General features: G+C 48.1%; 1 protein-coding gene across 3 annotated transcripts in view; it reads left to right on the top strand.

Annotated features, from left to right (window-relative positions):
* Positions 1-18,406, top strand: part of PTPN3 (protein tyrosine phosphatase non-receptor type 3) — a 140,416-nt gene that overhangs the window by 81,376 nt on the left and 40,634 nt on the right. For all 3 annotated transcript variants that reach the window (XM_079112577.1, XM_079112578.1, XM_079112579.1), the window contains exons 7-12: positions 1,808-1,860; positions 7,036-7,156; positions 8,248-8,335; positions 10,205-10,293; positions 14,219-14,282; positions 15,488-15,660. In XM_079112577.1, coding sequence (XP_078968703.1) covers positions 1,808-1,860; positions 7,036-7,156; positions 8,248-8,335; positions 10,205-10,293; positions 14,219-14,282; positions 15,488-15,660 — 588 coding nt within the window. The remainder of the gene's footprint in view (positions 1-1,807; positions 1,861-7,035; positions 7,157-8,247; positions 8,336-10,204; positions 10,294-14,218; positions 14,283-15,487; positions 15,661-18,406) is intronic.

The following is an 18,406-nucleotide window of genomic DNA, read 5'->3' as shown; positions in this document are numbered from 1 at the left end:
CCCCTCAGTGTTCCTGTGTGAATCAGTAGGCGTCTGTTGAGGAGCACCTCTGGCTTAGAGCCCTGGCTTTCCTCATCAGGAGGCCCTCATCCCTCTCCAAGGAGAGGGTCTCTGCTGCCACACTTCTCAGGTGGGAATCAGGCTCTTCGGCCAGGGTGCTTGACAGGCTTGGAGGAGCAGTTAGCATTTCTCGGGATGTTGGACCCCCTGATGTGTCTGAACTGTGAACTGGCAGTACTGTGGACTTCAGCTTCTTCCTGCCAAGAGGGGTGCTCATCAGTCCAAGCTCTTCACTCCGCAGATGGAGACCTGCCCCAAACCCCTGAGAGAAAGAGATCTGTCTGGGAAGAACAGAAGGTCGAGAGTAGTGCTCTGGGTGTTCTTTAATGGACGCTTTGGACACCATTTTTTGGGAAATGTTTGTCCTGACTTTGTGGAATTATTGCTTCTACTTAGACTGAGTCTCCTTAGCCTCCTCCTCAGGTGTCCCTCAAGTCCCATTCACCTGCTCTTCCTCTAGCAAGGACAGTGGCTAGATGTCAGTGAGGTCCTTCTTGGTAGGAGAGCAAATGGCTGATGTTTGTCACATTTCTGTCTGCTCCCTCTCTGCCTTCTGGACCTCCTGGTGAATGACTGGATGGTGGGCAGCCCTGGGATGTGGCTGTGGACTTGGAGACACCTTCACAGGTGCCAGCAGGAAGCCAGAGTTGCTTGAGGGAAGATGGGGGGAGCTCCCTGAGAGGGAATGCTGCCTTTGTACGCAGCCTTGGGATCAGCGCGCAGTGCAGTGGACGCAGTGGACGTGAGGGGGACCCCTGGAGGGCCCAGCAGATCAGTCAGAGGGTGGGATGTTTCATGTCTGGGGAACTTCACGAGCTGCCATGGAAACTGCATGTTTCCTCCGCTTCCCACTGTGCTGCTGGGAAAGTGCTTTTAAAGTCCCAGTGTCTCTTAGGGTTGCTCTTGAGGATGCCTCCCTTTACAGATCCCTCCAGCCCCACCCTTTCCCAGCCCATTCTCCCACCCAGCAATGATACCTGCCCCAAGTCTGCTGGCAGAGCTCCCAGGGAGACAGATCAGGGAGTCAAAGGTGAACAGAGGAAAGGAGCAATCCGGATTCAAAATGTAACTGACAGGTGGAGTCAGGGGCAAAAGTGGGGCATTTGGGAGGGCGGTGAGTTTAGAAGAAAATAAGAAGTCCATCCCAAGTCTGGATTTCTAGTGGATGGTGGAAGACAGACCAACAGATCATTAAACCCTGTAGATCTTCAGGAGGGTAAATAGATACAGGAAACTTAAGTAATTAGTCAATTAGTGAAGGAATTACAAGTGTTAAAATTCAAAATACTTTTCCACTTTTCCCTTCTAAGAGGATGTCACAGTTCCAGAAAGGGGGTAGCCGAGAACCCAGGAATTCAGTCAGAGCCCTACAGAAAGTCTCACGTCTTTACTAGAAAGATATGAAGTCTGCCTGTTAATGTAAGAGTTTACGTTCCTCACTGTTCTTCTCAGAGATGAGTCTGATGTTTCTCGACCCAGCCAACATGCTGGCCAGTGTCCAAACTCTAGCTTCCTAGTATTTGTGATATATATTATTTTAAACCTCCAAAATTCTTTTTATTTAAAAAAATCTTTCGTGTGTTATATTTATCTCCCCCTTTGAGATTGATTTGTGTCATACAGTTGTCTTTGTTATGATTCGTGCTGTCTTCCATGGTTAATACAAGAAAAGAAAGACCTATGATCTATGAGCATTTCAGGCCCCACTGGTCCTTGTGATTTTGCTAAGATGTTTTTCTTCTGACAGGTTGACCTGCCCTCTTAACTCTGCGGTGGTTCTTGCATCCTATGCAGTACAATGTAAGTCACCAAGGGAGTGTGGCATGGAGGGACAGATTGCTCTGAGCAGTGTACAGAGAAAGCCACCAGCTCCTCCTCTTTGACCAAGTCCCTCTTCCCAGGGACAGCATATCTGTGGCTGTCCAGAGAGTCCTGCTGGTACCCTGACTTATGCACTCCTCCAGCTTGGGAATGTTGAATAAAGGAAAGGAGCAGGGGGAAGGAGCGGATGAGCTCTGGCATGGTGTTTTCTCCAAAGGGAGCCCATAAAGCAGCAGACAGCCATCACACATGGCATTTTCCAGAGCCTTTGCCCAGGTATTTGGATTTGATCTCCATACAAACCCCAGTGGAACAATATTTATACCAGTCATCTCTTATAAACATGGAAACCGAGACCCAGCTAGGTTAAGGAATTTGCTGGAAGTCACTCCTGCTGCATGCTTGGTGCCTGTCTGAAACACCGCTGAGAGCTTATGAATTTATTTTTAGTTTCATTATAACTAATAGGTTATATACTGGTCTATAGCAGTGCTATCCAGTAGAGATACACTGTAAGAGTCACAGTGTAGGCCTAAATTTTCTAGTAAAGTGAAACAGATTACTTTTTAATGTTTTATTTAACCCAACATATCCAATATATCCATTATCATTTTGACATATAATCAATGTAAAAATAATTAATGAGATATTTTACATTTGTTTTTCATACTGTCTTTGGAAACCAGTCTGTAATTCGTGCTTGCATCTCTATTTGGACTAGCCACACATGGCTAGTGGCTGTCATATTGTATAGAAAGTCTAAATGGAATTTTCTGTGAGGGCTGGTTTAAGCTGAAGTAGAAATCCACTTGTTTGATTAGTACGACTTTATTGAGCATGTATTTCATGTCAGGTCCTGTGGAAGAGGGTGGGTTTATACAGTGAAAAGAGTATGTAGTCATTTGAGTAACAAAATATCACTTTATAGTTAGGTAGCTGAGTGATTCCAGTATGGTACACTGGCATATGACTGTGCAGAGTGTGTGATAGGTAGCCCCAGACTTAAGAAATCTCCTCTACCTTTGCCATAAGCCCCAAACTATCCTGGCCTCTTACTCCCTCAGCTGACTGCATGTTAGGCAGTTAAGGGAGCAAGATGGTCAGGTCTCAGAGCAAGCACTGGCCAAATTATTCACCCTGTTCTAGGCTCAGAAGAAGCAAAATAGCAAAAGAAGGTTATTGGGTTGCTGTGGTAGCCCCAAGTCTGCCTCCTCCCCTAGCCGCAAAGCACTGAAATAAGAGAGGTGAAGAACAAGGTAGCTGAGCCTGCAGCTCACCTGCCCACCTACACAGAGCCAGGAAGTTGGGGAAGAGGCCATCGGGGCAACTTCCTGCCTTTAGGCAAACAGCAAGCCTACTTACTAGTAAGACAAGATCCAGCCCTGGTCTCCATCTCACTCACATCTCCCCCGCCCTGAGTGGGACACTTAGAGCTTGCCCGGTGGCCTTGGGTGGATTTGAAACTTCCCCTCTCCCTGTAGTATGTCTGGAGCGACCTGGCATGTTGTATCCGTATAGCAAGTGGTGCAGCCATCTGTCAGCCTGTACTGTCGTGGGTCTCTAAATTTTGCAGACCCACCTCTGCTGGGTGGACCAGCTGAGGAAACCAACGTCTTTTATGTCACAGCACCAGTTGGGTGTTCACAGCTAGAGCTCCAGACTTGAGAGACAGGGATATTAGAGACAGTCACTCCACTTACATCCTGCATGCTCCATTTGCCACTTACATAGTATTACCACTCTGAACCTTGGGTCTCTCACGCATTACATGGAGGTGACAGCAGTGATTGTAACAATTTGCAGTATGTCTGCTCAGTTGCCATTAAGCAGCACATGCAAAGGTGGTCTAGTTAAACGTTTTTTATGATTCGACCATCACTGAGTGAGTCAGAACATGGCCTGAAGCTGGATTGTCTGTCATGGTTCTTCCACTTATCCTGTGTGACCTTGAGCTCGCCAGGCCTCAGTCTCTTCACTTGTTAAATGGGGGCATGGGAACATCTACTGCACAGGTTGTGAAGATAAAACGAATGACTGTGTATGTACATAAAACTTGTAGAGCAGTCCCTGGCACCTGGCCAAGTGTTAGTTCTTACTGTATTTTCATGTCTGCCCAGAAGAAAGCTGTCTGAAATATTGCCTGTGGTAAGCATTCAATTCCATTTAGAGTAAAATTTAAGAACTACATTGAAAGCATCCTGTTCCAACCTTCCATAGTCAGCACCTCCACCCCACTCCCCACACAAAAGACTAATAAAATGAGGGCTAAAGAAAGTTATCAGACCTAAAAAAATACATCCTGGCTTCAGCAGAAATATTAGCAATACTGCTATGCTAATGAAATCATGGGTTGTCCGACAAGCAGTTTTAAGTACGAGCTCTTTATATTCCTCCACCTTCAGTAAATAAATACATATATTTGCATACTCGTATGTACCTTGCTATAAGATTAACTCTTAGATATAAAATTACCAGATCCAAAAGTTATGCCTACATTTTATCTGATAGGTTTTGCTGACTTGTTCCAAGATGGGTAACTTATATTTAAGTCCCACCAGTGATTAGCTAACCAAAAGCACTTTTTTTTTTTTTTTTTTTTTTAAGTAAAATGATCTGTAGGTTAAGTACCCACGGAGACACTTAGATGGAAGATAGCTGGTAGTCTGTCAAGGGTTTATGAGGCACAAGGAATGAAGTTTTTGGAACTACTTATTTATTTCATAATATCCTCAGCGCCTCTGCCTTGTGCAAACTCTGTCCCAGCCTCAGGAAGGAGAAAGCCCGCTGCATTCCCCAAGGGCTCCTATCCTGTTAGTGAGGCAGGCAAGGACCCAGTGATATTTGCTCAGATGATGCTCCCGTCCTGCTTGCGGGAGAGGGAGGGAGTCTAGAAAAGCATCCCTGGAATGAGCCCAAAAAGAGCCTCTGGGAGCAAGCGGGAGTTGAAACAGCAGGTAAAGGACTTCCCAGCAGAGCCACTTGATAGCTTGAAACACTGCACCTCGGACACCTGGGCTAGATCCTCGTCTTTGCTGCATAAAGTAAAGTGTACCTGCATATTTTTGGTTGGCCAAAACAAACGTGAAACTTGAAAACCAGGGTATTTTGCACATAAGCACTTATTTCCTTTTCTTTCTGCTAAAATTAACTTTTGCATGTGTTGCCTTCCTACAAACAGGAAAACTTTACTCTGAGGCATGTAGTGTAAGTAGGCAGATAGGAGGAGGAATGGTGGTCAAGTCTAGGCTCCCAATTAGTGGCCACGCAGCAGTGGCAGGTGCCTTCTTTCAGCCTCAGTCTCTTTACCTGTTTGATGGGGATAAAAGTACTGCCCAGTTCTGGGTTCTTGGGAATCAAGTGGGATGACATCACCGAAATCAGGTGGAAACCACCCAGTGTTCGCAAACGTTTGTGTGGCCGTTTAACCTTGTCTCCCCCTAGTGGTTAACAGAGCTTTGTATAGAGTAGGTGCTTAAGAGTTCAAGGAAAAACTACCCGACAGGGAGGTTCATTGGTCATGTTTAAGTTCAGAAGGCTTTTCAGTGACTTGACTAAGGGGGAGAGAGAGCCTTGCAGTTCATGTCTGCACACTGGCACTGGGGTTGGGACTCTCTGCTAATGTGATGGATGACCGAGCCCTCAGGAGGATCTCCATGAACTAATGAAACCAACAGAGGAATATTAGATAGGAGTCTGCTTTCAGGCTCAGGAAAGTCATTTGCAGCATTTAGTTGGTCTTTTGAGGTGTCAGCTTGCTGACCTGACAGGAAGGCAGGTGGAACGTTAGGGCACGAACAGAGGACCTCCAGTCCCTGAGTTCTGGTCTTGACCCTGCTGACAAGTGGCCCTGTGATAGGAGTAGATCCATTCTCCTTTCTGAACCTGTTTCTTCCCCCTTAACCTGAAGGGTTTGGGTAGGAGATGCTAATGCTTTCCTCACTGGTACCCTGTGTCCAGGCGTCTCAGTGGTTCCTGTAAACGTACCAGTCACACTCAAGAAAACAAGGCATGAGTGAGGTCAGTTACTCCTGAGAGCTCGAGCTGGCCTCTCTCGTCTTTGCTGTTGTGCTGGTGGTGGTGCTGGGCCTCCCACATGCTCGGCTAGTGCCCTACCATTCTCCTGCTTTTACGGAAATAGAAACACCGTCTGGAGAAGGGAACTGGATGTCCTCGGGTCCTGACCCTGGTCCTTTTCCCTGGGCTCTTCAACAGGAGTCCACATGGCCACATGGATTGAGACCTCAGGGCAGCCATGTGTATTTGTACCAGTTGGGCACAGAACGACCCTTGGGGAGTATCTTGCACATAGACAGCACTTCATGTCTGCAGACAGTGGTACAGCGTTTCAGGGAGAAGTATCACGGGACAGGGGTTAATCTGGAAATCCTTCCGTAAGGCCCCCCTCCTCTTCCCTATGTATCTCCCCACCCCTGCCCTTAAAATGTGTCCTTCTCCCTTGGAATCCTGCCACTGGCCTTGTCTGGGCTCTGACTTTTAGTCCCACCTGTACCCCCCCCACCCCCACCCCCCCGTTCCCATGGCCTCTGGGCATATTCTGGGGGTGAGTCAGCTCAGCGTGATCTCTCTTCTGCCCCAACCCATTTCTTTTTTTTTTTTTCTTTTTTTAATTTATTTTTATTGAAAACAAATGGGATACATGTTGTTTCAGTTTGCACATGGAGTAATACCATACCATTTGCATATTCATATATTTCCAACCCATTTCTTAGAGCCGGTTGATCCAGTGTCCCAGTAACCTCGGGCTGCTCAGAGCCTGACGGGAGGACGGCCCCTTCCCTGGTGGCATCCCTTCTCTTGCCTTGTCTTGAGTGCAACCTCAGTGCTGACCACAGGGTGGAGGAGGCGCGAGGTCCGGATAGGACCAAGATTCCAACACCGTCTTCCGGCGCCCTCGGTGTCCTTGGGGAGAGTGAGAATCAAATGGCTGTGTGTGATGGCGTTCGGCCCTGGCGAGGATTCAGATAGGCAGCGTGGAGTCTGGAGCTGGAGAAGCCGCAGTGGACGCGGTGGCGGAACTCATTAGAGGAGTGTTTCCGATGAGCCTTTCCCCACGACACTGTAGATGCTTGTAAACGCAGACCGTCCTGAAAAGGCAAAACTAATTGCAGCCTTCCCCTCATTCTGTCTTCATAGCCCATTTTGGAGACTTCAGTTCCTCCGTACATCATCCAGGTTACCTTGCGGATAGCCAGTTTATACCAGATCAAAGCGATGACTTTCTCACCAAGGTGGAGTCACTGCATGAGCAGCACAGGTGAGGGGCACGCTGGCCTACTTTGGGCGCCCGGGTCAGGTATTTTCAGACATCGCGTCTCCTTCTCTTTGATGCACACTCCCCTTCCTTTTGCTCATGATCCTCTCTGAAGATGTCGGGGGCTTTTGAACCTCTGCGCTATGATGGTGGCAGATACATTGAGCATGACCAGCATTTCTGTGCAGTATAAAATCCAGCCGGTGGAGCAGGAGATGGACGGCCGCTGTGTTCCTTTTCAGGATATCGTTGACATCGACTAATTCTTAAAGGAAACACCCGCTTTGGAATCTGATTGTCCCACAGATTGACCCTACCTGGCAATCCTTTAAGCCTTACCCTATTTAACAGATCAGGCCATTCCTTCAGGTGTTGTTGAGTAGACAGACAGGCAGGTGGCCAGAAAGTGCTGGCTGGCTGGACATTCATGGGTTCACCTCGTGGAAGCTGCTTTCAGTCTCCTGCAGCGGCCTGGGGGCCAGCCTCCTCTTCCCCTTCTCCACTTGACTCCAAGCCCTGTGGCAGCAGTTCAGCTCCTGTCAGGCAAGGGCCACGCTGCCCCAGGAGGCTAGCTCTCAGGGGACTGAGTGCTCACTTCTTGGGAGGGCCATAAAAACAAAGGGCAAGCAACCAGTGTCCCTTCTAAGAAGGCACTGCCAGCCTGCTCTCCCAGAATTGCTCCTCTGGCAGAAGTCAGCATCCGAAAATAGCACAGGGCCACTGGCATTTGAAGTTTGAGGCCACTGCTGAAAGAATAGACAAAGGCAGAAAGATGTCAAGATTACCTGGGAATTGAGCAACCTGGAAAGATCAGGGCTGGAACCATGAAAGGTGATGGCCCCTGCAGCTGAGGACCCGGAGCCCCCTCCTCGGGGAGCGTTGCAGAGTCAAGAGCGGCTCGACGCAGTCAGATTCAGCCGACCAGAAGGAAACCTGGTTCCATAGAAGTTAGGGTTAGGTTGTCTGAGGGTGGTCGTGTAAGGCATTTCATAACCTTAGAGGCACGTTACCGAATCCTCGAGATTTATTTGACTTTTAAAGGTGGAGTTAGTGCTCCCTGCCTGTCCGGTGAACTTGCCTCCTCTCTCCTGTAGTGGGCTGAAGCAGTCGGAAGCCGAATCCTGCTACATCAACATAGCCCGGACCCTCGACTTCTACGGAGTGGAGCTGCACAGCGGCAGAGTACGTATCCTCCGCGGTGTTTTGCTTCAGGAAAAAAAAATTTTTTTTTTAAATTTTAAATTGTACAAGTTTGGAAAATTCCTTGATGAAATTGTTCCTTTCCCATTTATAACAGAAGTCCTTTTTAAAGATATTCAGAGGCTTATTCAGTCGTGGTGAGCTCTGCCGGTCGCTTATCTTGCTTTATTCATGGTTGACATTATATTGGAAGACTTTTCCCCAAAGAGAGAGGTCAGAGGACTAGAAACTTGTGATTTTTCTAAGACTGTGTTATGATTAAACAGGCAAAAAATATGTATAAATCCATTTTCCGAAGGATAATTTAATGAGTTAAGCCTTCTGCCACTTCACTCAACCACTGCTCAGATGAGAGCTAGTTGCTCAGACAGTTCTTTAAAAAACTGTGGTGGAGCCAGGCGTGGTGGTGCACACCTGTAATCCCAGCCACTCAGGAGACTGGAGTGGGGGGTCTCAATTTCAATTCCACCCTCAGCAACTTAGTGAGACCTCATTTCATAATAAAAAGGACTGGGGATGTATCATGAGACGCTGGGTTCGATCTGCTCTGCTCAGAGTGCACTCCTAGCACTGGTCCTGGGCCTTACCTCTGCCAGGGGAGCTGGGGAGTGTGGTGTTGGCCATGGGAACTTGATGGACAGTAGCCGTCCATGTTGCAGGGATGCGGTACCCACCAAAAGATCGTAGACCCGGGAGGTTTGAGACCAGTCCTTGACTTTCATGGACCCTTCATCTCCTTGTACACTCAATTTTTATTTCATTTGCTGATTTGTTCTTTTCTCCAAATGGTGATCACAGGTGTCATGTTTAAATGCAACCCGGTTCTTCATTATGCAAATCTGGCTTTGCTCAAAGCACATGATTTCAGTCAGGCTGCTATCTGGAGGAGTGCTCTCTGGCCTCTCCGCCACATCAGAACCACTCTCCCTGTCCGGTTTCTCTAACTCCCTTTGTTCGTATTGCTGCTCGCAAATGATTTGTCCCACAGCCAAAGGGAATGAGCATTTATCATGTCTACCACTTGCCAAACCCATCCTAGACTCCTCACGCTAAGCCCTGTTCCTTCTCAAATTCTCTGGTGTTAGCCTATCAAAACGCTTCTACATGGGTTCTGTGATCTTTAGTGTTCAAAAAGTAAAAATCAAAGCTCTTCTGGGCCCTAAACAACACGTCTGGCAAGTGGCAGACCAAAGGTGCATGCTCAGTCATAACCGACGGACACTCCCTGTCTACAGTCTCAGGTATACGATGGGGAACAGGAAGTACATGAATCAGGGGAGGGGCCATCTATAATTATTTTTTGTTTGTTTGATTTGCTTGTCTTCTGATGGATTTAAAAGAGCTTATAGTGCTTCCCTTCTCCAGGGTCTCCATGGACTGTGGTGTGCCTGGCACTCTGTAAATGTTCTTAATAAATGTCTGTTGTATTGGACTTGTAAGCAACACTTATTTCTTAATTGGATTTAGAATCAGTTCTTCACTTGTGATTTTTCCTCATCATATCAAAACCTTTTCACTAACGGGAGCTGAGATTGTATAAACCCTGCAGAGAGAAGCCTTTCGGATTTTAATGTGGCTGTCAAATGCTAATTTGAAAATTTAGAACTGACTGTCTATTTAAGTGATTCTGGTAACTTTCTAAACTAGGTGTTCACAGTGGAAGAATTTGGTGCTAAGTCCTCAGATCTCAAGTAGCTGGTAATTGGGGATTTTTGCCTGTTTTCAGTAACATTTTCCCCTTTGTGGCTTATACATATTGCTCTTTATGAAAGCGTGGGTGCTTCCAAGTTACTGGTGGGCATTAAGCAGGACTCTAACACACTGCAAATCTGAGATCTTCCTTTTTTACAGGATCTGCATAATTTAGATCTAATGATTGGAATTGCTTCGGCGGGCATTGCTGTGTACCGAAAATACATTTGCACAAGTTTCTATCCTTGGTAAGTGAAAACAGTTCTAATTATTGTCTGAATCATGCTTTAAAAATATGCTGAAGAAAAGTAACTTTATACTTTTATTTCTGAAGGAGGAGTAGAGATTTTCCCCCAAATTTTAACCTCAGACCTCTAAATTTGATCCAAATTTAATAAACCTGGGAAATGGAGAGTTTGGTTTTCATTAGCCTGCCCTCCTGGTCATTCTGTGGTCTGGGGTACTGTGCGGAAAGAATGGATAAACGTCATGAGGAGGGTCTGAGTTCAGAAAGCCTTCCCGTCCCTCTGCACCTGCAGGGGGTACCTTCCAAGATTCCCAGGGAATCTGGAACTGCAGAGAGTGCCTAATCCTGTATATGCTGTGGTTTCTCCTTGTACCTACGTACCTGTGATGAAGTTTAATTTATAAATCACGCACAGTAAGAGCTTAACGACTAATAATACCATAGAACAATCACATTAATAAGCTGTAGAAGCCAGGTGTGATGCTGCACTACTGGAATCCCCGCTGCTCAGGAGGTTGAGGTAGGAGGAACAAAACTTCAAGGACATTCTGGGCAACTCAGCAAGATCCTGTCTCAAAAATAAAAAGGGCTACAGCTCTGAGGTTCAGTCCCTAGTACCATAAAACACACGAAAATCCAAAATACTATAATAAAAATTGTGTGAAATGTGGCCTTTTTCTTTAACAAGTCAGGACAAATACTGATATTTTCATAAGCCGCTGTCCACGCGTGGGTCACTGACACCAGGGGCGTGAAAGCACAGAGAGGAGGGGCTGCGTCAGGGTGTCCAGCAGCGTTTTGGAGAAAAGCTTGAGCCTGATGTACCAGGTGATGGGAAGCTTTCTTAGGGAGACCCCAGCAGAATGATGGCATCTTCATCGAGGGTGTGGCGACTTGCCCCGGGGCTTGAGGGAGTGCGCACTGCAGGCCGCAGGAGGTGCAGCAGCAGAAGCACAGCAGGGGAAGAAGGGGAAGGAAATTAGGGAAAAGCGAGAAGGTTTGCGTGCCAGGTCTGTACCACGCCGAACTCGACCCTGGCGTCTAAATCCGCTTCTCATCCTGGCAGCAGAGCCTTGCTAATTGGGACCTAAAGATGTTCATCAGAGCATTATCTATGACAGGAGAGAAAAAAACCTAGAAGTTTGTATAATTGGAAATAATAATAAGGACAGTCATCATTACGGGTGCCTACTGTGTTCAAGTCGGGTTGCTGTGAACTTTATCTCTTTTAAACCTGGAGTAAGCACTGTTGTTAGCCCTGTTTTCATGGAAGAGGAAACTGAGGCACCAAGAAGCAAGCCCTTGTTGGGGGTCAACTGCTGACACCTGATACCATTGAAATTTACACCCAGAATCACACGCCGTGCCTGTATACTTGTCCCACCCCTAAAAATTACATTTGCGGGAAAGTTCTTAAATAGGATATTTACTTACAGACACTGGCTCTCAGTGTTGTAGTGTATCTGTGTTTCAAAAGGAAGACACGTCAGCCCTATCTAGTTTCACAACAAAATCAGTAAAACGAACAGTGGGATCTTCTCCCCACCTTGCTTTCCCTTTGTCTTGTTACAAACCCCCCAAAGGAAGCAGGAGACCTAGTCTTGGCTCCCTAGCTGAGATGTAGCCTGGGCAGCTCTCCAGCCTGCTCAGGACCAGGACTGTGTGGTAGGCACAGGGCTGGCATTCCTTCCAGATGCTGGGGGCTTCCCCAAAAGCCTCAGGCCAGAAGCCACTGGGTCCAGCTCTGTCTCCAGCTGAACCTTTTAAAGCCTTACAGGCAGGGGCTTTATGGGACATAAGACACTGACACCCTGCCAGCTCCTAGGCTCACCTGCAGACCTGCCTTTACCTCTCAAGCTCCAGCTGGATTCTGTTGAGGTCTGTCCCTGCCCCTCAAAGACAGCTGGGAGGCTGAGCCCACACTCGTGAACACTCAACCAAATGGGCGTTGGCCCCACGGAATAAACTCTCGAGGGAAGGTGCAGTGTGCCTGTGGGTGCAGAAACACAGGAACATGCTGTGAGTCCAGGGGAGGTGGGTGGTCCCCGCGGGAGCACAGCATGGATGTGGGGAGTGGTGGGGGAGAGGCCTGGCTGGGGAGGCCTCGGGGCCACAGAAGCGTGTAGGCCATTCTCAGTGACGAGGCTCTGGACTTTCCCACTCATGGTCACTGATGGTGACTTGGAGTACGCCTTTACAGTTCACACTCAGTGCGCGTGCAGGTATCTGCCTCCGGGTTTGCTTGGCACAGGCGTCCTTCAGAAGACTCAGTCTCCGATGACGCTGCCCACAGTCACGTTCCCTCCATGCCCAGGGCTTGCCAGAGCACTTCATACATCTAGGCCCTTTGTACACATTTTTCTTCCCTATGAATGAACAAAGGACAGTAGGGAAGGGAACCGCTGTAGGGACTTCAGCCTGGAAATGATGAAGATTGTGTCTGCACTTCATCAGATTTGCTCTGGGAGAGAATGCTGTCAAGTGCAGAAATTGGGATCAGCAGGGTCCCCTATCCGTGAAGCCCCTGGGGAGCTCGACGTCCACAGATTCCTGTGGGCTGAGCGAGGCACGGTTAGACGGCAGAGGCTCACGAGTCGGGTATCCTGACTCCTGGAAAGCAGGAGTGCCTGCGTCTGCCCTTGAGCACAGGAGAGCAGCAAGGAGACCGGGGAGATGGCAGGCAGGTGTTTCTCAGGCTAAGATGAGCAGGAAAGTCTCGAACCTAACACCTCTGGTCTTTGATGATTAGCCCCCAGGCACCCCAGAAATGCACTTGTCAAACAAGTACATCTGCACAACAGATTGTGCATTAATACTCAATATGTAATGGAGGTAGGCCACATATTGTTGATTCAACTGAATAAATGTCACATGTATGAACTTTCACTTTACCCACCCAGCCTCTCTGCTCTACCATGTTCTACCTGGGTCTTCATGTGATTCTAGAGAGTCTCAGAATTCTGATTCCCCAAAATATTACCAAGTAGATTCTAGCGAGGACATGGCATTCCTTGTGTGGATTATGGTAGTGTGATATGAGTGAATGATACTGATTTTTTAAAAAAATGAATTCTTTAACCAGTTTTAATGAAAGGAGCAAGCATTGAAGGCCTTTGTGTCAAGCATCATACTCAGGTCTTGACGTGCTTAATCCACTTGAACCCCCACAAGATCACTTTGTGAGGTCGTGTTACTGCCACCATGCAGGGGGCTCTTCACATTGTAGGGCATGGGTTACCCAAGAGCATGGGTAAGTGCTGGGTGCAGATCCTGGCTCCCAGCATTCCTCTCAAATGATCTTGAGCACCTCTGCGATGTCTCTGAGCCTCAGTTTCCTCATCTGAAAACTGGGTACAGTATATCAATATGTACTTTTCAGGTTTGTTGCAAGAGTAAACGGAGGGGATATTTGTAAAGTTCTTCACACTGGCCTGGAATATAAAAATATATTCTGTTACTGATGTCTTTAATTCTGTACGTGCATGTGATAGAGAGGCTTCCTGTCACGTGGCTGTTAAGTAAGGGAACTGGGACGCTGACCCAGGCCTGTCCTGCTGCTGCTCCACACTGCCCTCAGCTGTCTCCCCCACGTGTCCACCAGCTCTGCAGGGCTGTAGTGTCACAAAAGAAGCTCACAGCAATGAGAGCGCAAGACCCATGCTTGTTACTTGAAAGCTACATCACAATCCGGTGGCTCTGTGTGAGACCCAGCTCGGTCAGCGCCTTGGTGTCTGGCGGAGGTGACGGGCGGCCGCTGCTCACCGTGAAGTGTGCACAAGGAAGCTGGGAGCCCCCTGCAGCAGGATGGCGGACTAGAGGACATGTCCTGAAGGGGGTCAGCTGCCACTGGCTGATCCCCGATGTTTATGTTATTTTGCATTTAGTTTTATTTTTTGCTTTTTGTGTGTTTTGTTTTACTTTTGCAGGGTGAACATTCTCAAAATTTCTTTCAAAAGGAAAAAGTTTTTTATACATCAGCGACAAAAACAGGTGAGTTGTGTCTGCACTGCTTTGCTTCCTGTGTTTTGAAGTTACTTCAGCCCTTAGTTCTTCAGGGGTTGGAGGCCATTGGCCATTTATGTGACAGGGACAGAACAGCGTGGCATGGTGGCGCTGGAGTCTGGAGGGTCTAGCTGTGCTCTCCAGAAGCCTCTGCTTCTCCGGTCTGAGAATGAACTTGCTCTGAAGTCAGAGGTGGCGGGTTCCGATTACACCTCTTTGCCTCACCCTCTGGGCAGGCCTGTAACCTCCCCAGCCCAAAATTCAGTAAAGCCTGCTTCTCAGGGTTGGCGAGGATGAAATGGAAAGCACGGTCAGAGCAGCCGCCAGAGCCCACCCTTCCCTTGATGTGTTTAGAGCGCCACGGCTCGTGTCGTGTCTTCTGGGAGGAGGCTGATAGCACCCTAGATAACGGCTTCCACCAGCAGGAGACGTGGGCTCAGCGGTGAGGAAGCTGAGACCCGCTGCCAGGGTGGGGGGTGCTAAACTCGAAAGGATCCTTAGGAGTCCAGGCTGCCTGCGCTTTCCACACCACACTCTGTCTTGTTATGATTCATATGTGCCACCTGCTGTCATTATGTCCATTTCCCAATTTTTCAAAGATAATATGTCCTTAAAATGGCCCCACACAGCCACGAACCCTTAGAAAGGGAGCATTCAGACTCAGAGCAAATGAGGGCTAGAATCTGGGCCACCTGACCCCCCCAGTGCAAGACGCAGAGTGGCACCGAAATGCATAAGAATCCAGAAAACCTAAACCCACGCAAAGTGAAAGCAGAACCAGGGATTAAAACGCTTTCGGTGCCGCAGCGCTGGGCTTCACTCCCTGTGGGAAGTAGGTGGAGGAGCCCCCGGGGTTGTGAAGTTGCTGTTGTCTAGTGGGTGAAAGAGTATTTCCTCAGGACAGAGATGTTCCCAGAGCTAAACTTTAAAAGGAGCATGTCAGACGGTGGCCCCAAATATATCCAACCTCAGAACGTAAGCAGACTTGACACGAGTGTTGCTGGAGGCCCACGGATGGAGGGCGGGTTCTGGCCAGCTTTATCACAGCATTCACAAAGAGGGTGAGCAGTCCTGCTCTAGAACATTCCTGTGACACTGTCTCTTGCATCTTCCCTGGTTGCCCCCAATGGGGCTAAAGCACTTCCAAGACCTTCATCTATGCAGATGAAATCTTGACTATTTTTTCCTCCCAGACCGAATCCAGGGAACATATCGTGGCCTTCAACATGCTAAATTACCGATCTTGCAAAAACTTGTGGAAATCGTGTGTCGAGCACCATACGTTCTTTCAAGCAAAGAAGTTACTACCTCAGGAAAAGAATGTTCTGCCTCAGTACTGGACTCTGGGCTCCAGGAACCCCAAAAAGTGAGTATGCTTTAGGGGCAGTGTCCACACTAGATGGAGATGTCAACATGTCTAGTCACCATTGAGCAGAGGTGGGAACGCTGTGCCCTGGAGCCCAGGCACTGGATCTTGAACCCTGGGCTGAGGAGTCTCGGGGGCAGCGGTGTCTCTGCCCTGCCCAGGGTTTGTTCCTGGCCCCTCAGCTGTGCTGTCCTCAGAGGTCCCAAGCAACCAGAAAGTGCAGCCATCCCCTCCCCACCCTGTCCAGTAAAGGGCTCTGAGTGTCACTCTGGTGCAGCATGTCGGGCATTCCCAGCTGAGGCCACCAAGCCAGCCTCTCCCACAAATATTCATGAAAATGAATGAACAGAAGTAAAGGCTTCCAGAGCCAAGTGACTCTGGAATTTGTTTCCTATAATGAGTACAAAATATTAGCAGTTACAGTGACAGTTACCTAGTGTTTACTTTGTGCCAGGCACATATCTAGTTATAGTTCATTCTGGCAGCTGTCCTATGAGATAGGTCTTATTATCCATGGGAATCATACTCAGAATTTTTAATGACTAGTAAGGTAAGAGAAAATTATATATAACTCATATGTATATCTGAAATTTTTAAATTTAGATTAAAATGTATTTAGTCTCTAAAAATAACCATGCAGTTTATTTTGTTCTGTTTCTTTGTTCTAAGTATAAGAGGCAGCAGAAATTGTTTACCAAGTTATTCTTAGAATTTCTAAATCGATCGTTGGTTCTTGGAGTTTCTGTGATTTGTTGTCATGTGACTGTTCCTAAATGAGGCTCGTGTCTGAGCCGGTACCTGGCGTGGAACTGCATCAGGTGTTCCAGGACTTTCCTGTTATTCGATAGTCACTAGAAACAGATTCAGTAAGTGGACGATTTCTTTTGGTATCAGGGATGCTAAAGGCTCTCTCTCGGTAAGAGCTCATATATTTTTAAAGTTTTGAGCTCCCAGGGTACTGTCTAGCATTCTACTCACTCACTGGCTATCACTGACAAGTCCTGGAAGGATTTATTGGTGGCGCTTCTAGGTGTCGAGCCAGCGCACACTGAGGATGCCACATGGAAGCCCAAGCCTTGCTTCCCGCGTGGCCCCTCTGGCCAGCCAGGCCCCTGGGTGAGAGCTGCACTCAGGCCAGCACAGGATCCCGGCACCTGCACAGCCCTGCTGCTTGCAGGGGCCTACCTGCTGCTGCTCTCTGGCAGCAGGTCTGGCAGCCCCTGCAGCTGCACAGCTGTGGGCCTCGTGCCTGGCACTGGGTCCTGCTGTCCTCACTGGGGACTTCCATGGAGGAAGTAGCACTGAGTCCCAAGGCCCAATATTACTTAGCAGGAGCCCCCGGGAACCCAACAGGCACAGCAGCAGCCCTTGGTGGTCCTTGATTTTGTAAGATAAAATAGTTTCTTGAGTGTGCCCAGAAGCAGGGTGACAGTAAGCTCTGAGAGGGTTTCAGTGAGGTGCCGAGACTCTGCAGACTTACCGATGGAGGCGCTAAAGGAGAAGGAAAATCAGCTCTCGCGACCAGGCTACTTAGTATAAGAAGGTAATGGAGAGAGTAGGCCTGTGGTGTGACCACGGTGATGCTGCTTTAGGATAGCAGCAGAGCCGGTGATCTTGCTGTGTAGGAAGGTCACTGAGATGGTATACAATTCGGGACTGGTCAATGTGTGGCCTCTGGAAACTGTCGTGACATTTCATGAGTTAATTAGAATAAAGCAGTTTTCTTCCAGATCAGAATATGCTGGAACATAGTCTTGACTTAGGTAGGACCTCACCCTCCAGGCCAGATGGGAGGTGTCATTGTGAGGGCCTGGACAGCATGTTCCACAGATGGGCAGCCAGGATTAAATCCTCCCTGTGCTACTTGGGTTTTAGTTTGGTACTTCGGTTTCTTCCTCTGCAAAAAACTCCTCACCAGGGGGCTGGGTTCTGATGATCTCTTGTGACATAAACTGCCCCCATTTCGGTGGCTTAAAGCAACACCATTCTATTGTATTTTAAGATGTGGTGGGACAGGAATTGAAGGAGAACTTGGACAGAAGACTCTTCTGCTCCATGTGGTAGAGACAGGAATGTCATAGCTGGAGGCTAGACTGATTTGGTGGGTCCAAGAAGTTTCTCTCCATAGCCTGGTGTCTTTTGAGCTACTCATTCAACCCATGCCTGGTGTCTCAATGGAATGATTGGTGGACTGGGCTCATCCAATCCTCTCAGCCTCTCCATGTAGACTCTACAGCTGGGCAGTTGAATTTCTTCTTTGAGGCTCAAAGTTCTAAGAGCCAAAGGCAGAACCTTTGAATCCTCCCAAGGCTGAGACCTGGAACTGGCAAATGCCTTTGTCAATTAAAGCAGTCACAGACAGCCTAAGGCAGAGTCAGAGAACTAGCAACCATCTTTAATCACCAAGGGGTCCCTTGGGTCCTGGGGTGGGGCACAAGTTGGCTGTCCTTCAGCCCAGGACTGGCTTCAGCATGCTATGCCTTTCAGTTCTCGCCACCTACATCTACTTCACAGATGAGGAAACTGAGGCTTAGAGGGGTGACGTGGTTTGCCCACCCCTGAAGATAAATCTACACATTTGCGCCCTGGGTCCTCTGAAATTTTCACATAAAAGAAACTTGTTTGGCATTTTCCAAACTTACAGAACAATGGAACACGTATCCACCTGTTACCTGTGACACATGCGTCGGGAATCTGATATATCAATCCTGGGAATCATGCAGCTTGCTCAGCTTGTTTTTGTGGT

Source organism: Sciurus vulgaris (assembly GCF_902686455.1).
Source record: "Sciurus vulgaris genome assembly, chromosome: 15".
NCBI classification, from domain to species: Eukaryota; Metazoa; Chordata; class Mammalia; order Rodentia; family Sciuridae; genus Sciurus; species Sciurus vulgaris.
This window is presented reverse-complemented; position numbering and strand designations above follow the sequence as displayed.